This window comes from Bombyx mandarina, chromosome 10 (genome assembly GCF_030267445.1).
Source record: "Bombyx mandarina strain Sakado chromosome 10, ASM3026744v2".
NCBI classification, from domain to species: Eukaryota; Metazoa; Arthropoda; class Insecta; order Lepidoptera; family Bombycidae; genus Bombyx; species Bombyx mandarina.
Window position 1 is genome coordinate 15,521,529 of NC_143217.1, and position 23,969 is coordinate 15,545,497.

At 37.7% G+C, this 23,969-nt stretch overlaps 1 protein-coding gene across 3 annotated transcripts in view; it reads left to right on the plus strand.

Moving 5' to 3' along the window:
• LOC114246971 (uncharacterized) overlaps positions 1 to 23,969 on the plus strand; it is a 357,666-nt gene that overhangs the window by 286,491 nt on the left and 47,206 nt on the right. For all 3 annotated transcript variants that reach the window (XM_089730727.1, XM_089730726.1, XM_028179745.2), the window contains exon 4: positions 11,818 to 11,954. In XM_089730727.1, coding sequence (XP_089586853.1) covers positions 11,818 to 11,954 — 137 coding nt within the window. The remainder of the gene's footprint in view (positions 1 to 11,817; positions 11,955 to 23,969) is intronic.

Genomic DNA, 23,969 nt, shown 5'->3' on the forward strand with positions numbered 1-23,969 from the left:
CAGTGGGTCGCGTTTCCGATCCGGTGGTAGATTCTGCGAAGCACGACTCTTGCTAGGGTTCGTGTTAGCAACGTCATCAGGTTTGAGCCCCGTGAGCTCACCTACAAAAGTTAGGGTTACGCTGACATAGCCTCTCAAGGCTCTCAGCTTAGGTATAAAAAAAAAAAAAAAAAAAATCGAATGCATAATTAATGGACTGTGCTTGGTAATTATTTATGTTTTTGTTAGGATAATGTTGTAAGCTTACGATATTATCTGCATTATAGTTTTTTTAATGTTTGTCGCAACACGTATAGTATTTGGCTTATGCTTTCTTAAGCGAATATTTGAAAAATATAAATGTGTACCTATTAATTAATTAAAATTTGCTTCTTTAAATGCTTGTTTAAATAAGCTAAAACTTCAGTTATTAGGGTTAAGTACGAGTTTGTATACCTACATCAGTTTCTCACTTTGCCTCTACTCGTCTTGATACACAAGACGTTATAGAAATCTCAATTATCTTAACGTCACTATGTACTCTTCAAAACGTAACGAAGATTATTTTGCCGCACTAATATGAAGGAAGGAAAATTGCAAACCAAATTGCAGGTTTGCAATTTTCTGTAGCACCATTATTGAAATTAAGCATTTCTTTACAACCAATTGAGGATACTTCTACGCCAGACGGACCACTAGAAAAAAAAGAAATACCGAAGGCTCTTACAAACTAAGATCTCTTCGTTTCTGCTAATTAAGTAGTAGACCGTCTTTTATAGTTATCCGACGTTATAGGATAGTTTTATATTTATCCCAAGATGCGTCTTTTACTTATTTTTTGCCATTTGTTAAATGTGACACAGAAATGTGGGTAGAAAATAGATGTCACTTTTTGTCACTTTTTAGCTCTAGCTTAAGGACCTTTTATAATAGATAGAATAGATCTAGACTAGAAGAAGAGAGTATATAATTATGTATGTACTATAATAGTATATAAACAAAGTTGATTTAAACATATCTTTATGTTGTCCAATCGAAACTTTGTAAAAATATGTAATCTGAATAACAAGCAAACCAATCTTAAGCCACCGAAATAATGTACTTATAAGGTGGATAACGGAAAACTTGAATAGCTTTGAGCTTTAATTGAGCTCAGTGTTAACGGAATTTTCTTATGCGGCTTAATAATATACTTGCTTTTTTTAGTTTTTTTTTTAAATTATTACTTTTCTTTCAAATCAATCGCAAAATAAACAGCGTAATCAACAAACACACCGTTTTAAAGCATATTGATCAAATATTTGTTAATGTTGTTTGTTTGTGTTCTCTCGCCCCTTGTCGAACGCCCTTTCGAAGGGTTTATTTTAATACCTAACTCGTAAGTAAACCCAATACCTAACTACAGGGAAGCTGTCAATAAGGGATGTTTGACGACGAATTAAGAAGGGCAAGGGAACGTCTTAGGGGATACGAGTTTTGCATAAAAAAACCAAAGGTCATGCAGTTCTTGTACAGTTTTTTTAAACATCTCATTTTGCTAAAGCTCTAGTCTTTGTCCATAGGCACCTTCCATCACAGCGAACTTAAGACGACTTAAAAACTTCGGGTTCATTCGAGTAACATCAATATGAGTAATTAGAGTGACTTGAAGAGGATATTGGAAAAATAAAATATAGATTACCTCCAATGATAACGTATGATGAGGAAGCAGTATCAGACACCATCTCTACGCGTTAATTATCAGTCAGTCATCTAGGATCCTTTAAGCAAAAAGTTCGTGATTTAAAAAGTCCTGAAATATCAAAGTCAAGCCAGCTTGAGACGTTGATCGATCGTCGCTGTTATGAATAACAGAGGAGAATCTATTTTGACGTATGAAAAGGACTGCTTTTCATTTGAAGCTTTTTAATAATATAGTTAGTTATAAAAGGAAAGTCGACTTTATAGTGTTTAACAGTTAGCTTGTTTTTCTTCAGATGTTTTTCTGTTTGGTGATGTGAATTGATTTTCGAATAATCTATTTGATTTATGTTAGTATGACGATAAAGGACGGTCTTCATTATAAAAATGTATTTGGTTCAATAGTTGATGATTATGCAATTGTATTTTTAAAGAGTAAAAAAATATTCGCTTTGAATACAGAAAGGGATACGTAAATGTTCTAAGCAATTGAATATTCTCTTAATTCTATAAAAATCTAATTCTATAAAAAACTTAATTCTATAAAAATTTAATACAAAAAAAATATCTTATATTTAAAAATAAATAAAAAAAAGACATGTCCGCTGAGTTTCTTGCCAATTCTTCTCAGGACGGAGGCTAGTTTTTGTGAATTGGCGGTAGTTCTTTTGACGTTCAACAAATGTGTACTTTCATTTATGTTAAATTTTTTTTTTTGATTTGATTTGATTTGATTTGATTCATATTCAGAACTTAATAAGCACTTAACAAGGGCGTGAGCTCGCGAATTATGGAGAGCAGCTGTCAAGACTATAATAAACAAGGATTCAACATGACACAGCCCACTGAGTTTCTCGCCGGATCTTCTCAGTGGGTCGCGATTTCGATCCGGTGGTAGATTCTGCGAAGCACTGCTCTTGCTAGGGCTAGTGTTAGAAAATTCTCTCAAGTTGAGCCCGTGAGCTCATCTACCCGGGTGTAGCTGGAATAGCCTACTAGTTTAGGCCTAATAGGTTACCAGCGAATATGTAGGGGAAAAAACGATACTTGGTACACGTGAATGAAGTGAAACTTCTATTCCGATGTGTAGTATTGTGGTTTTTTTCATTTTCATCCTAAAATCAGATTGCTCTCTTAATAGGGAATTCTGTGTATAAGAGATGCGACATCTTTAACATTTATACTATATATTTTTTAAATTATAGATAGAAAAATAAATATTTTTATATTTTTTTAAATACTTCATTCAAGTATTGGACGCTACTCGTCGCTAACGCTCGCGCTGGCCTCTGGCTCGCTCTGTCTCTTTCTAGTATGGTAACGTTAAAAATTTAACGCAACCTTGTTGGATCACGTCATTACGGATCCTCCCGATCCATTAACGGTGCTTTTAGGTATCACAAGCACCGGTCACCGTCCCCGTCGAACCCGTCGCTTGCGACGAAGGGCTCGACGAGCGAATTAACCCATAGACACAGCCCACTGAGTTTCTCGCCGGATCTTCTCAGTGAGTCGCGTTTCCGATCCGGTGGTAGATTCTGCGAAGCACTGCTCCTGCTATGGACAGTGTTAGCATTACTCCGATTTGATCTCACCTACTAGTTAAGGTTACGCTGTAACAGCCTCTCAAGGCTATCAGCTTAGGTAGGAAAAAAAAACTTGTTGGAAGTTGCATTAGAAGTCTCACTTCAAAAACATGACCACGATTGATCTGCCAAGAGTAACCGACAATGCTGTTGATGATGATGATGTTCATTGCTATTTGCCCAATAGCAAACGAAAACGAGACTCATTGTTTTTGAAAATTCAAACCGTGTGTGGAGTACGGTGCAAAATAGTCCGTTTGAAGAAAGACCTCAGTGTAATAAGTAATTGGCATAAAAGTAAACACGACACCAAACGTGAGATATGACGTAAGCTGTCACTTATCTGACACAACCTATATTGTTATTCTCTTAACGTCAAACGTATCTCCACAAATTTTTATCATTTTACCTCGCACTACCCGTATTACATCACTTATTCACGAGCTAGAAGCTTTACACAAATATTTACCCCACTCAAGGGCATGTCACTTACCCCAAGTGTCACTGTCAAGTTGACAGCTGACAATTAGACAGCCGCTTGTCGATGAGCATTTATAATGTAGGTTTGATCGAAATAAATTTGTAAAAGTTATTTTTGATTCTATAATAAAGTTATCTATCTGTAAACATTAAATTCGAAATGGACAAGAAACCTTTATTGAACTTCTTTCATACGTGATGAGTTTGCTGTCTTATTCCTTGTTAGAATGGTATCATTCTTTTATGATGGGATGTTTTCATGTGTTTCATGATGTTTTCTTGTTTACTGGTGGTAGGACCTCTTGTTTACTGGTGGTAGGACCTCTTGTGAGTCCGCACGGGTAGGTACCACCACCCTGCCTATTTCTGCCGTGAAGCAGTAATGCGTTTCGGTTTGAAGGGTGGGGCAGCCGTTGTAACTATAATTGAGACCTTAGAACTTATATCTCAAGGTGGGTGGCGCATTTACGTTGTAGATGTCTATGGGCTCCAGTAACCACTTAACACCAGGTGGGCTGTGAGCTCGTCCACTCATCTAAGCAATAAAAAAAAAAAAAAATAATCACAGCAGAGGCTGTGAGAACACAATTAACAATTCTGTTTACGATTATTTTATTCGTAACAAATTTTTTTCGGTTTTTTATGCGTGGTTTGTTATCAACTAAACCTTTTAGGACCAGTATTGGAAATATAATTTGTTGACGTCACCTCTGAGAATATTATGTTTTTTTTTTAATGGCACCTTCCGATTATTTCATACCCGCATTGAGTATACGAGTACACTAGAAGACAAAGATAGTCGAAAGGACCAAAACGACCCCGCGCCAACTTGAAGCCCCTTCAGGTTATTCAATCCCGATTCTGCAGGATAGCCGTCGGAGCACCATGGTTCCTGAGGAACGTGGATCTCCACGATGACCTGGAGCTCGACTCTGTCAGTAAGTATCTACAGTCGGCATCATTGCGCCATTTCGAGAAGGCGGCACGACATGAGAACCCTCTTGTCGTGGCCGCTGGAAACTACATACCCGATCCTGTAGACCGAATGGTAAAGAGTCGACGTCGCCCAAAAGCCCAAAGCTATGCAACATCTGTTAATGCATTCAAAGTCGTTTTGGTTTTTTTTTCTTCCTACCTATGCTGATAGCCTTGCGAGGCTATTTCAGCTTCATCCTAACGTGTGTAGGTGAGCTCACGGGGCTCAAACCGGAGTGTTGCTAACACTGACCCTAGCAAGAGCAGTGCTTCGCAGAATCTACCACCGCATCGGAAACGCGACCCACTGAGAAGATCCGGCGAGAAACTCAGTGGGCTGTGTCTATGGGTTAATTCGCTCGTCGAGCCCTTCGTCGCAAGCGACGGGTTCGACGAGGACGGTGACCGGTGCTTGTGGTGCCTAAAAGCACCGTTAATGGATCGGGAAGATCCGTAATGACGTGCTATAGCTTAAAACTGTTAATTATACAGAGTTAAGTTATCTTTAGTCGGCTTCAGCAAACGAAATAGTCATTAGAGTCTTTACAGAACATGCCTTAGTGTCAGCATTTGATAACCATTCTCCAATCATAGTGCTGATAAAATAGCAATGTTGTATTTCTTTTTTGTTTATTTTTATTAAGCTCTACGGTTAACTCTCCATTTTTACAGTACAATGGTTGCTCCGCCCTTCAAACCGAAACGCATTACTGCTTCACGGCAGAAATAGGCAGGGTAGTAGTTCCTACCCATCTCATGAGACCTCCTGCCATGAGTATTCCTTCATCGAGAAAGTCATTCTTGAACGTTTTATAAGAATGTATTTTGTTAGAAAAATTCGTACCCGCATGCAGGATTCGAACACCGACACAGGCGCATCGCTAGATATGAATGCACCGGGCGTGTTACCTTTTAGGCCACGACGACTTCTAAAATAATTACTTAGTTTTATCGTCGATCAAAAAGCATTTCTGTTAAAAGTTTTGCTTTTTATTTCGAATGAAATATTATATGAAAGTGTAGTTTCCAAATATTCCGTGACCAATATCCACCGAAAGACATCAGTTAACAAATTAAAAATACACCGAATCCAATATTAGACGTAACAAAACATTAAATTTTGCCAGTTGAAATCGGCTCTTCGATGCTCGGTGATAGCATTTATTTTTCTTTGTATCTATCACGTGCCTAATAGAGTTCGCCACGGGACGACGGTCTACCATCAGAGTGCGACGGAAACAGCCCAAAAATAGACAAAACACTTCCTTATGTTTTTTTCTCTAATGGCTCGACGAGACACACTAATGAATTCATAGATTATTTAAAGTGATAATTTGTTTTGTACGTTTAGTATTTAGTTGGGGGTGGCACAGCGGTTAATCGTGTATGACCTCTCGGTACCGAAATGGGAAGTAAGATTTTTGTACGATTATTTTTTTATTGCTTAGATGGGTAGACGAGCTCACAGCCCACCTGGTGTCAAGTGGTTACTGGAGCCCATAGACCTCCACAACGTAAATGCGCCACCCACCTTGAGATATAAGTTCTAATGTCTCAAGTATAGTTACAACGGCTGCCCCACCCTTCAAACCGAAACGCATTACTGCTTCACGGCAGAAATAGACAGGGTGGTGGTACCCACCCGCGCGGACTCACAAGAGGTCCTACCACCAGTAATTACGCAAATTATAATTTTGCGGGTTTCATTTTTATTACACGATGTTATTCCTTCACCGTGGAAATCAATCGTGAACATTTGTTGAGTACGTATTTCATTAGAAAAATTGGTACCCGCCTGCGGGATTCGAACACCGGTGCATCGCTCAACATGAATGCATCGGACGTCTTATCCGTTAGGCCATGACGACTTCCAAAATTTAATTAAAGACATGATTTTTTTTAAATATCGTCGTTGTCAAACCAAAATCTGCTATGTGCACTTTTTGAGATTTTTACTTTTTGACCTTTTCATATAGTTCACAGCCCTATCTACCGTATAAAAAAACTGTTATGTGAGCTTTAATATTTATTTAAAGCTTTCGTTTGATATAGTTCTTAAAAATTCATCTTCATATAAAATTTTATACAAAAATGTTTTTACTCGTTAATTCAAAATAAGGTTTTGTACATAGCAGATTTTGGTTTGACAGCGACGATATATAATTATAATACGGCTTAAGTCTTATATTTTATTGCATTAGCAAAACGAAAACCGATATTCATTTGCTAATGATAATTACTAGTCATTTTAAAGTTTATCTTTCGTGATAGCGCAAGCTAAAGCGAAGACGGCTGACGGGCACATCAGCCGAGAACATTATTTTAATTACATTACATTGCTTGCAGCACTCGAACATTACTGGAATAAGTTTTAAACCATCAGTAAACCGTGTAAAGGATCAACGTTTTCGTTTTAAGGAACGCCATCCTGCTGTAGATGATAATGACAATTTAGAAGTCTACAAAGTCGTTTACGGTTAAGAAGTGTTTTATGTGATTCCTTAGTTCGTTCGAACCTTTTTTTTTATGATTGAAAGATTACTGGTGGCCTGGAGGCCTTTCCAGTTTCACCAGGACAGGTGGGCGAGCAAAGGCTCAGCCAGAAGGGGTGGGATTTGCTAACAGATGCCCGAGCGCCTCCGAAGGAGACCTAACAACTCAAGAGCAACTGCTTCGCGAATGAATCTACTGCCAGATCGAAATCGCGACCCGCTGAGAAGATCCGGCGAGAAACTCAGCGAGCTGATGCATGGGTTACGTTGCACGTCGACCTCTTTGTCGAGTTCGACGAGTACGGTTACCGGGGTTCCTCAGCCTGCTCCTAGTGTTAGAGCTGAAGATATCTAATGCAAGAGTTATTGGATCTGATGGATCCGTAAGGACGTGTAATCGTTCGAACTGTTTTTGTAGTCGAAATATGGAAAGTGAATAATATATTCTTTAGTGTGACGATGGATTTAGAAATGAAAAAAAAAATTTTTGTTAGTTAGTCAGACTTCTGGAGCATTCATAATGAAATTTCTATTGTTTAGCCGATTGGCCTTGTCCCTGACATTGACAATGAGAGAAGCTGATCTTTAACCGTATGGTTGACAGTAAGACGACCACCCTTGGATAGCAATAATAAAATTATTAATTTAAAGATCCTGTTAGATGTAGATACATATTTTGTTCATTCATCTTTATTTCATTTAGAACTTTATCTCTGATCACAGCCATTTCTTAAGAAATTTATTTCTGTTCAGCGGGTTTCCACTACAAGTGAAGAGTACTGTTTTAGAAATTAATCTTGTTTATTATCGTTTTTAGCACATCCGTTCAGGTTCTGAAGATGTGTCTTGTATGTTTTGATTGTGAATGAACAGATAAAACGACAGTTTGGAATCGAGCATGTTTTGAACCTCAAGGTATGATGCGAAATTCTCCATTGAATTGGATCCGCCATGCAACTGAATAGGCAGAAATTTGAAGCCAAAGTTGGAAATTTGGTAGCCGAAGAGGCTGTTACAACTACGCAAGGTTTGGTAGGTGAGCTTATAGAGCTTTAATCTAGGAGTTGTTAACACTAGCCCTAGCAAGAGCAGCGCTTCGCTGAATCTACCCTCCAGATCTGCCGAGGTCTGCTGAGAAACTTAGTGGGCTACGGATTATGGGGTAGTTTGCAGGAGGAGATCTAGGAGAACGGTGATCGGTACTTGGAGTGCCTAAGATCACCGAAACTCGATTATGAACACCCCATAGAATATGCTTAGGCTTTGAGCAAAATATGCAGACTCCAAATCCTTCTAAAACATAAACGAAAAATTATAGCTACCTCTCTATTTACTAAATTTATTTATCCTATTAGCTAAATGCCTTCAAAAGTATAGTATAAGTGATGGTTACCGTCAGAATTCACGAATGTCGAAAAACAGGAATCGTTGGGTACCGTGCAATGAAACTTAGCTCATTTACCGGTCTGCCGGGACCAAATGAACTGAAGCCAGCAAGATACGGCCAAGACTAATTTTCAATTAAAACTTCATCAAAGTTGGCCCTTGAGTTTGGTCCAAAGTAAATCCGAATACCGGTACACATTGGCGGAGATGTTTGTTGAATAAACAAACCAAATGGTCCGTACGTTGAACTGTAGGTAATTATTGCAGTGTGCACGTCATTCAATTCAAATAAAAATTAATTGACATGAATTACATTTAGATTTAGAATAGTTTTGATTTTGTCATGGCCTGAGGGATAAGACGCCTGGACGCATTCATATCGAGCGGTGCATATGAGTCGACGTTCGAATCCCCCAGGAAGGTACCAATCAAAATACGACTTAGTAAATGTTCACGAATTACTTCCGCGGTTTTTTTTTATTGCTTAGATGGATATACGAGCTCACAGTCCACCTGATGTTAAGCGGTTACTGGAGCCCATAGACATCTACAACGTAAACGCGCCACCCACCTTGAGATATAAGTTCTGAGGTCTCAGTATAGTTACAACGGCTACCCCACCCTTCGAACCGAAACGCATTATTGCTTCACGGCGAAAATAGGCGGAGTGGTGGTACCTACTTGTGCGGACTCCCAAGAGGTCCTACCACCAGTGATTACGCAAATTATAATTTTGCGGGTTTGATTTTTATTACACGATGTTATTTCTTCACCGTGGAAGTCAATCGTGAACATTTGTTGAGTACGTATTTCATTAGAAAAATTGGTACCCGCCTGCGGGATTCGAACACCGGTGCATCGCTACATACGAATGCACCGGACGTTTTATCCTTTAGGCCACGACGACTTTTTGCGGTGAAGGAATAATATTCTGTAATACAAATCAAACCCGCAAAAATTTTTATTTGCGTAATCACTAATGATAGGTCGTTTTGTGGACCCGCACGGGTAGATACCACCATCTTACCTGCTTCTACGGCGGAGCAGTAACGCGTTCCAGGTTGAAGAGTCGATCAGTTTCACTATACACTTGAGACATAGACCTCATGTCTCAAGCTGATTGGTCTACAAGATTCGGTACTAAACGAATATCAAGTAGATCGTGTAGGTAGAGGGGGAAAAGTTCAACGGAAGAAGACATGGATGGAGTGTGTGAATGATGATAGAAAGGAGTGAGTGGTTGAGATGACGGCTGATAGAAGAGAATGGAATAGAAAAATTCGCTTTATCGACCCCACCTAGTGGGATAAGGTGGAGACAAAGAAGAAGATATATATACTTCTATATATACTTATACATATAGGGAATAAATTATTTTTAAAACCCGTATCGGATATGCAATCCGATTTCTATATATTATCCTTCCTTCCTAATATCTTGAAGTTTATCACTTGGACCATAAACGTGCAAGCGATAGAACAGCTCGACTCAATACTGCGCCTATGTTACAAAACTTGAATAAGTGCGAATGAATGGTTAATCAAACTCATCTTTGAAGAAATACATATCGTTGCTCCTGGAAAATCTGGGAATTAACAGGGAGGAAGCCATTAGCGCAAAAGTGGCCTATGGCCATTTTTCTTGTATTCAAGCTTATATAACGTATGTTGGAATTTATTTAAAATATAATAAATTCTGACGCAAAACCGGCCTATCCATAGTTTCACCCATAGATGACAGATAGCTTTGTAAACATTATTTTTGCACGTATTGTGTTTTTGCTTATTCAAATTCAAATTCATGAAAATTCAGACCTAATTGCCTCCATACTAACTATAGTAAGCTTAGGCCACTTTTGCGCTGACGGCCTCAATTATATTCACACTAGCTAGTGTAGTACAAAACTTTAAATTTGTAAGTAATATTAAAGTAATCGTTAAATTAATGACATGACATATCTCCAATATAATGTAGCAACTCAAACCTCAACTTGTACCTAGATGTTAATACGCCAGAGATCTACCTCTAAATGCTAATGTAATGGAAAAGACGCGTAGAACAATTCACATTTCCAATTTGTGTATTTTTTCGTTCTTTTTTTCAAAATCACTTAAAATTATAATAATTCTAATGGCAATATAATTGTCTTGCTTACGATTAATGCTAAATAGCTTATATTTTTTTTTTTTTATTGCTTAGATGGGTGGACGAGCTCACAGCCCACTTGGTGTTAAGTGGTTACTGGAGCCCATAGACATCTACAACGTAAATGCACAACGCACCTTGAGGTATAAGTTCTAAGGTCTCAGCATAGCTACAACGGCTGCCCCACCCTTCAAGCCAAAACGCATTACTGCTTCACGGCAGAAATAGGCGGGGTGGTGGTACCTACACAGTTTGCCTGCACTAACGTTCCTGAATTATTATTTTATAATTTCAAATAAAATGACGTTGAAACGAAGATATGTTCAACGATTCTCAAATTCAATTTAAAAACTTAATGTTCCATTTTCGAGATGTTCAATGTCGAACGCACGTGCTCGCGACATATTGGATAGATCTTGTCGGCGAGTGTGACGTCATGAGTGGTCGCTTCCGCCGGAATTGGATTTCTATCCGGCTTCGATACTACGCGTCAGTTCCGGATCGTCGGTACATTTTTCGATAAATTTTATTTTAAGCATGCTTATAAACGGCGCGAATTATTTTAAACTATTTATTCTTTATTTATTAATTTTAATAATTTTCCTTCCTTCAGAACAGAATCTTGAGAAATGATGCCCCGGGAAGGGACGAAGATTCCTGAAAAGTATACGTATAATGTATGCGGGTTTTTGTTGGTGTCATAAACTGGATATAGTTAACCGTTTGACTGTCATGTAGGTCACCGGTGTCCTACGCGGCGCACTCAAGTTATTATGTCGATTTCTGTTACTAACGCGCTGGAATTTCCAGTAGTCTCTGGAGTGGCTAAGCCGAAGATACTGAGAATGAATCTATTTCTATCTCTTGGTGACCTAAAAGACTGAAGCGTACATTAGTCGTCGTGGCCTAAAGGATGAAACAGCCGGTGCATTCGTATGCAACGGTGTTCGAATGTGTGTACCCGCCTGAGATTCGAACACCGGTGCATCGCTCAACACGAATGCACCGGACGTCTTATCCTTTAGGCCACGACGACTTCGTAAAATGATCGTTATTATTCTGTGTAATTATAATGTCTGTTGTTTGTTGCACAGCGCGAGGGAGCGGCTCGCAACGATGCGGAGCGCGAGAGGCGGGCGCGCGGCGACTGGGAGGCGAGGGCGCGCGCCGCCGAGGCCGATGCTGCGAAGCTCGCCGGGAAACTCCACGCTGCACAGAGGGAGATTACCAGGTAATTCCTCAATATTTAAACACACAAACAAACGTTTGTTTGACACGTAGTCTCTCGATCCAATGATATCCTTCAATTAGATATTCGCCCAGGTAAACTTTGATCATAATATTGCCATCGTCCATCGCCATGTGCACGTTCTTAAGAGCTTGGAAGTTAGGTAATGGAACTCTTGAATCGTTTATAGTCAACTCAAAAATTTCTATTTATTCAATATACGGCTATTGATGCAGCGTTTTTGTAATAAAAATCGTAAAGCTTTGTAAGTGACGACGTGGCCTAAAGGATAAGACGTCCGGTGCATTCTCTCATCATTATCGAACGATACACCGGTGTTCGAATCCCAATGGTAAGTCCCAATTTTTCTAATGAAATACGTACTTAACTAATGTTCACGGTTAAATCCCACGGTGAAGGAATAGCATCGTGTAGTAAAAATCAAACCCGCAAAATTATAATTTGCGTAATTACTGGTAGGACTGGTAAGACCTCTTGTGAGTCCGCACGGGTAGGTACTACCACCCTGCCTATTGCTGCCGTAAAGCAGTAATGCATTTCGGTTTGAAGGGTGGGGCAGCCGTTGTAACTATACTGAGACCTTAGAACTTAAATCTCAAGGTAGGTGATGGCATTTACGTTGTAGATGGTTATTTGCTCCGGTAACCAGACTTCGTAATTGGAATAGAGTATAGGTATTCTCATTTTCTGTTGACGCGTCAAGGTAAGCCTGGCGAAGACAGAGCCATAACAATATGGATATATAAATAGCTATGCGTTTAAGGGGTCACCCTTGAAACCTAAACGCATAGCTATTTTATGCGGGCTTCCAATGCGCTCTACTGAGTATATAGAACAATCATGTTGTAAATAAAATTCACGAATGCTCATCGTAAGCCAACAGAAAGGGCCTTTTGTATTCATTAAAACATCGCTCCGTTTCACTCTCGTAAATTGCCAAAAAAAAAAATATGTAATCGTTTTTCAGTATTTACGCGATAATAATATCGATAAGCGAACGTTGTATCGTTTAAATTAATGAGCCGTTAATATCGATGTACCGAATCGATTTAGGAGCGTGTTCGAAATAGTGGCGTTGGAAGTGATTGAATTAATATTCGAAAATGTACAATGAATAAGGCTTTTTAAAATGAAAAGCATCTGTTTTATTTTTATTTTAACGAAACCAATTTTGATTTAACGTTCCCATGAGTTTGATGGAGTCGTACACTCGTATTTGAGAAAAGCTTTTCCAGGAGATGTTTATACCATAAATGTGTTTTATTAATATTAAAAAAAAAGCAATCTTCGACGAAAGTGTACCTTCAACTTATCTGGTGGTACAATAAAGCAGAGCTCATTGTGCTGTGAAAGAAATTTATCTATATCACCGAGGGCCATCAAGCCGATGGACTCTGTCTACCCTTCTCCGGGATCGGATGTCAGATAGTCAACTGCTACACAAAATCAACACCAGTATGGCGGTGCAAAACAAAGTTAGTCGTAATTCGAAAAATGAAAATTTCCAAATTTATTATCGGCATTCCGCGATCTTTCTGGACGATATCGTTTCCAATTCGTTAATTATCGAACTCGAGTTCCGTTTTTACCGGGGAGCCGTGTAATCGGGCCGTTGTCATTGGAAGGCCGATAAGGACCCGCCCGATTGGACGATAGGCAGTAACTCCGTTCGAAATACGAACTTCGGGATTTACGGGTTACCGATCCGGTTATGGATCTGACCCAATTTGTTCCCAACAGAATTGAGCGGGATTGAATTTTTTTAAGTAATTTATTAGGATTCCGCTTGATTTTTTTTTTATAATTTTCGCAAGTAAGAAATTTTGGATTTTATTAATAAAGAGGCATGCGTTTTATCGGTCTTGTTCATTGGCTTGATCGTTTAAGAGTGTTTAAATTTTTTTTGTCGATTATAAACTCAAAATTTATTGATCATGGAAAATAGCATTAGAAAATTATGAAAAATACCATCGATTCGTCTCTATTTCCAAACATAAAAAAAATTTTCATTTTCGAAACATAATAAAAAACCTTTTCCAGTTACGTAACGGTTTCCGCTCTGTACACTAAAGTAACTTAGTAAAAGTACACTAGAAAAACATAAATAGAAATTTTATTATGTGTCGTGTTCGATGATTACTCGTATTTTTATCGCGTCCTTATTCGGGGAACCGATAAAAATGTAGTGAAGACAAAACACTAATCAGTAAACACGCTGACTGAATTTGAGAATACAATCCCAAATAAATAAATAAAAATACATTTAAATTTAGAATTCAATGCCAGCCCTACGTGAATTGCGTTTCAAAGGACAAGCATTGCAAAACTGCTACTTCATAAGTAAGTTGCTTCTAGGTACCTCAAGCACCGGTTACCGTTCTCGTCGAACCCGTTGCTTGCGACGAAGGGCTTGGCGAGCAGATTAACCCTCAGACACAGTCCACTGAGTATTACCGGATCTTCTCAGCAGACCGCGATTCCGATCCAGTAGTAGATTCTACGAAGCACTGCTCTTGCTAGGATTAGTGTTAGCAACGTCCTTAGGTTAGAGCCTATGGGTTTACCTACTAATTCGGCGAATCTAGTATGCCCCACGAGGTTATTAGAAAAGGCAGGGAAAAAAAGGCATTCACTCAATTTTCACATATCACTTACTAAGTTGTAATGTACTGGTGAGTCTATGCGGGGGTATCTAAGAGCATTACTTTTGTTTTTGGCGGGAACGCGAGGAGTAAAGTTGTGTGATTTGTTTTATTTTATCTATTTAGTGTTTCTTCGGGTTTAAATGTGTAATAATGGTGGTTTATTAACTGTTTAATATCTGTGAAAGTGCACAAATGTGGGAAAATGAAACAAAGCCGCTGGACGTAACGTCTCGGGATCCTCCAAAAAGTCAACTGAAAAAATCTTAGTAAATGATCACCATTTTACTGAGATTATATTTCATCCCATATCATCTCATTTAATTTCATTCCAGTTGATTAATGTCTCAAATTAATCATCTTCATTTCATTTCACTCCATAATATCATTTTTCATAAAAATATGAATATACATTAAAATAAGACATGACTTAAAGGTCTCAGTTACCAGGTCCTAAAATCCCTTAAAAAAAAGCATTACTTTTGTTTTTGGCGGGAACGCGAGGAGTGAAGTTGTGTAATTTGTTTTATTTTGTCCATTTAATGTTTCTTCAGGTTTAAATGTGTAATAGCGGTGGTTCATTAACTGGTTAGTGTCTGTGAAAGTGCACAAATGGGGGAAAATCAAACAAAGCCGCTGAACGTAACTTCTCGGGATCCTCCAAAAAGTCCACGGAAAAAGTCTCAGTAAATGATCACCATTTTACTGAGATTATATTTCATATCATCTCATCTCATTTCATTTCATTTCATGCCATGGTTCATATTGATCAACTTCAATTAATTTCACTTCATATTAACAGTTTTCATAAAAAATAAAATATAAATTAAAATAAGACTTGACCTAAAGGTTTTAGTTTCCAGGTCATAAAATTACTTAAACAAAAGCATTACTTTTCTCTAAAAGCGGGAATGTGACCCCCTGAGTTACCAGCCTAGGTAGACTGACTGACTGCTGCTTAAAATTCAGGTTTCATCACATAGTTCAGGTACAGATGCAAATTATGATTGTGTTTCAACTTCTGTGTGAAAAAAAAAATCGTCCATCACCCAAATTCCCGGGTAATAATGGCATTCAACGTAATAGGGATCGGTCTCGTTCGAACCGTGAGCGTCGAATTTATACAGTGTCAATCACAAATCTGCTGTGGGAGCCCGCATCTGGTGGCGCTCGTCCTTATTTTTGTCGGGCGCTCATATCGGAACAGGGCCGGATTTAGGAAGGAACACAACTATCCAAAACGGCTATTTCTTATTCATGTTAAATGTATTCGTATTTCCGCGCGTTCTGACCGCGAGAATGTATGAGGGATTTTTAGCCAGTACGTATGACGTTTTTCTAAGGCAAGATTGAACGTATTCACCGTATGAGACCTGATAGGCCTCAAAAATGTCGTCGAAGTCGTCGTGGCCTAAAGGATAAGACGTCCGGTGCATTCGTGTTGAGCGGTGCACCGGTGTTCGAATCCCAGGCGGGTACCAATTTTTCTAATGAAATACGTACTCAACAAATGCTCACGATGGACTTCCACGGTGAAGGAATAACATCGTGTTATAAAAAACCAAACCCGCAAAATTATAATTTGCGTCATTACTGAGACCTTAGAACTTATATCTCAAGGTTTGTGACGCATTTACGTTGTAGATGTCTATGGGCTCCAGTAACCACTTAACGCCAGGTGGGCTGTGAGCTCGTCCAGCCATCTAAGCAATAAAAATAAAAATAAAAAAAAATTGTTTTAATTTCATATAGTACATTGTCTTTCCGTTGAACATTGAGCTTGTCTATTGCACCATTGACAGCATATTACCTGTTAATAAACCGGGATTATAGTAACCTCCCCCACTCTGGCAGTCCTGAATCCCGCACCTGCAAGTGAAAATACGAGAAAAACAAATTGAATTCGTCAAAATATTTCCCGGGGCGAGATAAGCTGATTATTGCGGTCTAAAAAACACTGATACCGTTTGTTTGTTGTAAGCTTTGAATGAGTTTTGTTCGCGGATGCATGAACGTGGATTTTTTTTTCACTTTAGTTGGCTTCGTTATTATTATTTTTCTTCTTCATAATAAGTACAGAGTAATGTATGAATTAGAAATCACTATTGTACGAGACGTGTGTTAGAACCGTTTTTTTAAGGGATTTTATGACCTGGTAAAAGAGATGCTTAAGTAATGTCTTATTTTAATTTATATTCTTATTTTTATGAAAAATGATAATATGGATTGAAATGAAATAAAATGAAATGAAGATGATTAATTTGAGATTAAATGAAATGTGATGAAATATAATCTCAGTAAAATGGTGGTCATTTACTGAGATTTTTTCAGTGGACTTTTTGGAGGTTTCAGAGAAGTTACGTCCAGCGGCTTTGTTTCATTTTCCCACATTTGTGCACTTTCACAGATATTAAACAGGTAATAAATCACCGTTAGGTATTACACATTTAAACCTGAAGAAACACTAAAGAGACAAAATAAAACAAATCACACAACTTCACTCCTCGCGTTCCCGCCAAAAAGTCTGTTAGAACCGTTCAGATATACGAGTATAGATAATTTAATTTTATAAATGTCATGATTAAAACTGCCCTCATAGATTAATTACGCTTTTATTATTTCTTACTTATTTATGTTACTTTTATTTAGTTTATTGTATTTATAATAAAAACGAAATTAAACGGTAAATTTAGTATTAATTATGTCTAAAACACTAATAATTATTATTTTGAAAATAAATAAATCATACCATGTCATAGCAGAGAAATTTAAAAGGAAATATGTCTATACTACTTTTTTCAATGTAGTTTTTAATTTCCAACAATAAAGCCGTCAAAACAAAGTACTGGAAGGCGAAGAAAATATATACCTAAGTAAGAAGAAAATAAGTACAAGTAATCACAATCTTGGACTTTAGTTCGGGGAATTCAATCATTGCTCCCAACATAACGATAAATAAGAGATCCTATGACTCCAGACAGCGGCTTCAACTTTCTTAACACTAAATTTAATGATGGCTAGGTATAACATAAGCACAGTCCTTGTTGAAGCATTTACCTTTTTGGAAACGTTGCCTCGTCTGAAATTGTAAAAAGTGTTTTGAATAGTCCACTTCTCGTGAAAAGTCCTTTTGACAAAATCGATTTTAAATCGATTGAATATTCGAGTCGTGTCCGCAAACATCGCACGTCGCGTTCCGCCATCAATATTCATGGGGGCTAATCGCGGTCGCGGCAATAGATTTCGCCATTGATCCGATTTTAACTGACATGACTGGGAAACGCGTGATTCAAGAATATTAATAAACAATCTAATTAATTTTAAATATATCTTTTGATTCAACTCTATTGACTTTTAGGGATTTAATTAAATTGTTTGTTCGTTATTTACTTGTGATCTTTTTTTTAATGATTAGATGGGTGGACGAGCTCACAGCCCACCTGGTGTTAAGTGGTTACTGGAGCCCATAGACATTGACCACGTTAATGTCACTGCCAATCTAGATAGCTCTAAGACTCCATTGTTACAATACAATGGCTGCCCCGCTCTTCAAACAGAAACGCATTACTGCTTCACGACAGAAATAAGCAAAACGGTGGTGTCTACCTATGTGGACTCACAAGACGTCCTACGCCACACCAGCAATGAGTTCTCCTGTATGTAACTTCCGATTAACAGCTGGCCAATATAAATTAAGATACGTTGAAATGGAGCGATACGTATTGATACGTACCAACCAGCTCGAAAATACTTCTATCTCTTAGAATATTATAATGGTTAATCGAAACAGGTTTTCTATTTCCGTATACCGTCCGTGAAATGTGGATCTAATGCTGTAACGGATCTCCATAAAAATATCCCTATGAATACTATCTAACCGTGAACTTCGGGTGCAACCCCGACCTAATCCACGGCTTTCTATTTATGGGACCCCCTGCTCGTAAACTTATAAATAATAAACTTACGAGCTATGTTTGTGGTGGGCCAGGAAACAAGCGATTATTTGACGTGTTAAACGTGACTAAACGTGTTCTGTAAAGAGACGTTAAAGTGAAGTTCTATTTTTTTATTGCTCTTGCGAACATACAGCCCACCTGATGTTGAGTGGTTACCGTCGCTCATGGACGCCACTAATGCCAGGGCGGCCAGGGGCAGAACCAAGCCGCTGCCTACCGCTATTTCAAAGAATTGGTTTTCTGTATTGTCGTTAACTTGGAAATTACAAAAAAAATCTCGATAGAACAATATAAAATTTTCTAAGCTAAGCTAATTCGTGTTTTTCGTCTTACCGTTTCTAGAGGCGTGAGCCTGACGTTTCAGTGAATGTTAAGTTTGTGTTACATTGCCTTCTCTTTCTCGTATTTGACTGTGTGAGTTATCAGTGTTAGAGGGTCTACCCTCAATATGAAAAAGCCCTAAAACCAAAATAATACGTATTTATTAATCTTTTGCACTAGATAATTGGACGCCTACCCTCACCTAATGTTAAGTAGTCACAATGAACATTACAGTTTTCATTCCATTACATACATAACCATGACATAAGATTATAGTTTCAATTTTAGTGTATGTCTTTAGTAAAATCAATCGAGTCCCTAGATTGGGTTTGCAATTGAATAAAACAAAAATTAAATTTTTCAATGCTTTCTTTGTTTTAATTTGATCATCCCTAAAATAAAGCCAATTTTTTTGGTTTTTAGTTTTCTTTTGTTGTTGCATAAAACCAACTTCATGCAACACAATAAGTCATAAGATTTATAGTTTTTCTTTGAATAAAACCAACTGACACAACTTAAGTAACTTACTTATATCGCAACACAATTAACTTACAAGACATAAATATTAATGAACAAGGTCACGATTCGCTTCAGCCTATTAAATCGCCTGTTTAGCGGCCAAAATGTATTTGTTAGGGCATCACAAAGTTTCAGCGGTGCAAGACTACAGATATGGTTTATGATCAGCTATCGTTACGACATGTGTTTTTTCTTATGGCTGCCCGTTATAGGTTATCTAAATTGGTGATGTCTATGTCTGCTATGCGTGATCTGCATTAATATTTTAAAGTATATTTGGGTTTATTATAAAAGTTCTAATAGTGATGCTACACTGATCTAAAATAATATTTTGACTCGAGACCTATCTTGATTTCTGACTAAATGTTTCAGGTCAAACATCTGTTTATCTGTAATGTATTAGAACTCACAGTTTTAAGCGTTCAATCCGAGAAGATTCTGTTATTCGCCACCTCAAATATCAAGATATTATAATTAAAAAACACTTGTGGCACTCGGGGACTGCCGCGGTAAAGCTATTGCATAGCATTTTTTATCATCTTATGCAATTATAATTAGACAATAATAATTTAATATTAACACAATAATAAAATAAGACCACGCTATATTTATAAACAATAACGAAAGCAAAACATTAACTGTCCCCTTCACACTCATAAGGTAGACCGCGCGAGAGAGAGATGGGCAGACTCTCATGATGCGCATGCAGTGCGACGTCACGCCGTGCGCTTATTCACAAGCACTACACAAGCGCAACGTGTGAATGTGTTGAACACGAGCTACATAGTAGGTGGAGTGTGGGCATTAGGTTTTATTTTCGTTACGGAATTTCTTGATTCGGTAGCCGCGCTCAAAGCTTAAAAAATAGCTTAAAAAAACGAAAACCGAGGCTTTAAAATAAATAGTATATCTCAATGATTTGATATCCTTCCTGTTTACCTCAAGTTTTATTTTTTCTTCAGAAAAATCATCTCGGTTAGAAGACCTAAAATGTCCGTCGTAGTTGCGCATCGCTAAAGGATATCATCCCCTTGCATACTAAATTTAAAATTAAATTCATGATTCCAGCTTGTTTTTTGATTGTATCTATAGCTTTTTTTACCTTACTAGAGGTCAACAAGGTCAAGGTTTTGAATAATTTATTATTAATCTGTACTTTGCGGACTAAATGCTCTTACTTCGGTAACTCCAAGACATTTACGTTTGTAAATTCACTTTCTTCTTTGACACGACTTCTTACGCCGCCGCCGTGACAATGTTTCTAGAATTTACGTAAAAGTATGGGATTGATATAAACTCGACCAGTGGTTCTCAACCACCGTGTCGGAGCACACACATTGGTGTAGATTTACAAATATAATATTTTATGTAAAGTGATTGAGGAGAATTGCTTCTCTCGGGTACATACGAGGTAAATATACAATTGTTTACTAAACAAAAAAAATAATACATTAATAATGTATATGTTAATACATTAATACTCAATGTATGTACTTAATGTAACGTAATTTTATCTTAAACTGAAACTATTAAAAAATTGCATGTCAGTACATCGCGAAGTAAAAAACGTCCAAAACCGCTGATCTCCACCACGTATGTACGTGCCTTTGAATTAACAATTTCATTTCTCCAGAATCACTTGACGTATTTAGTCCGGTGAACAAATTACATAATATATTTCACAAAGGCGAATACTCAAGCGAAGTCTCAACTGAAAAAAACATCACGAATCCTTCACACCGAACTTAATTGGTTCATAAAAGAAAAAAAATAACAGAAGACTCTATCTTTGAACACAACACAATCAGAATATTTTTCTATATATTTATCTCGACAGTATTCTACCGTATTTGAAACAACGAGAAATCCATTATCAATTGTAACGAAACACCTCTTTATTGAAAATATTTAAGCAGCTGTCGCACGCGGCTTGGCGCACGAGGCGCTTGTACCAAGCACTCGACTAGAAATAATAAGACATCCGATATCTTCACCCCTCGCGTTCTGAGGGGCGGCTGAAGGAATCCAGCGAGGATTTTTGATTGCTTTTATGGAGACATCATCGCGACTGAAATCCGATGAAGTCAGGGTAAAGTTGCTAGTGAAAACAATAATTGATTTTTTGCTAATGCTTAAGTGTCTTTGGTACGGTTAGGGAGTACATGTATTTATATTTTTACTTTTAATTAATTCCACATATTTTTTATATACATTTCTAAATCTCAGCTCTAAAATCATTTAGCGGTAGGCAGCGGCTTGGCTCTGCCCCTGGCATTGCTGAAGTCCATGGGCGAAGGTAACCACTCACCATCAGGTGGGCCGTATGCTCGTCTGCCTACAAGGGCAACAAAAAAAATTAAAAAAAACTCACGGTTTTAATTTAAAGCAGATTCTTTATAATAAAGGGTTAAAAAACAAATAAAAAAAAAGTAAAGAATAAAATAACAAAAGCTACCACAAAATCTTTCAGTGTTCCATTATACACGTATGATTTATAATTTCATCTCAGAACTGCTCTAAATTATCTAGATTTTTTATGAAAAAACAGATTGATAGTTACGATATTTACCATATATGTAGGTACTATATGATGGTGAAATTAGAATAGAATATACCTGTCAACTTCTTTATTGGCATGGCGTATGTGTGCATTCGTTCGTATTTTTGGTTGGAACAATGATTGAATTGAATTGTTTTGCGATTCAGTGCTTCTTTGCGATTAATCGTGTCGAATCCCGAATTACCGACTGCTTAATAGCTGTATGTTAATATTTTTTAATCGTAAACTAATCTGGATAAGGCTTGTGAATGGTTCTATTCTCACATTTATAATCGTAACCCACGAATTCAGCAGATAAAGATCGCTGGAGTCTGCTCTACAAATAAGGGCCACTTCATACAATAATATCATTTTACGTGAAAAAGAAAATAAAATTAAAATGTCAGAGCAACCCGATACAGTGATATAATGACGTCAGCCCCTGACAGTCGTCTCTGTAATTGTCTGTTGTCTTTGTAAAATAATACCAAGTACTTTAACACCCTTGTTGTTTCTACTAAGGTATTTTTAATTGATCGGGAAGTTTTTTTTTTAGTGTGTAGATGGGTGGAAGAGCTCACGGTCCACCTGGTGTTTAGTGGTTATCGGAGCCCATAGACATCTACAACGTCAATGCGCCACCCATCTTGAGACATGAGTTCTAAGGTCTCACTTTTTATACAATACAAAGGCTGCCCCGCGCTTCAAACCGAAAAGCATTACTGCTTCACGGCAGAAATAGGCAAGATTACTGGTGGTAGGACCTCTTGTGAGTCCGCGCGGGTGGGTACCACCACCCTGCCTATTTCTGCCGTGAAGCAGTAATACGTTTCGGTTTGAAGGGTGGGGCAGCCGTTGTAACTATACTGAGACCTTAGAACTTATATCTCAAGGTGGATGGCGCATTTACGTTGTGGATGTCTATGGGCTCCAGTAACCACTTAACACCAGGTGGGCTGTGAGCTCGTCCACCCATCTAAGCAATAAAAACAAAAAAAAGGTGGTGGTACCTACCTATGCGGACTCACAAGACGTCCTGCCACCAGTAATTATGAAAATTATAATTTTGCGGGTTTGATTTTTATTAAACGATGTTATTCCTTTACCGATGCATCGCTACATACGAATGCACCGGAAGTCTTATTCTTTAGGCCACGGCGACGTCACTCAAATTCAACAGATTACTTACTAAACTATAATGCATTGGTGAGTCTATGCGGGGATATCTAAGAGCATTACTTTTCTCTAAAAGCGTGAATGTGACATTAATATATCTTCACAAACGTTTCACGACTGGGATGACCATTATTTCAGTTTATTGGACACTTGGAACAAATGTCTCATGGCAGATAGTTTTCGTGGTGCCAAAGATCAATCAGAAGTACTAATGTCATTTAAACCGATGTATAATGATAAAAATATCCAACTACTTTCCCGAACGGTTCTCCCACAAAAGAAATCCAGAGACATTTTTTTTTGGTACAATTTTTCCTTATTAGGAAAGGCAAGGGGATCTAAGCCCATACAGCCTTGTCTGTTCTATTTCCAGAGACACAGTAATTTGTATCGAACAAATGTGCGTACGTTTTATTTTTAAACGCACAAAAGCAAAGGGATCTTTGGAATTCAAGAGCACACATTATTCCTAATTGCTAACATGTTGAATTTTCCAAAATTAATTTCTGACTGTACGTGTAATTGACAGCAGTTCACGAACACATTGTCAGTGTTGAATTACCGTGGAGATTATTATTATTAAAAGTTGTTAATGAAGGTTTGAATTTATTGTGCTTTACAAACGAAAGAAATGTGTCACAAATATAGAATAGTTTCTTGTTTTTCTAAGAAGACGTTTTTATTACGAATTAAACACTTGAAGATAGGATTGATGTTGTGAGAGTATTGTGAATGATTTGTTAATAAGCTTTTATTAGCTAGGTATGTACATAATATGTGTGTTTGTGTACATAATATGTGTGTTTGTGTGTAATAAATCTTGACGTCATTTTGATCACATTCA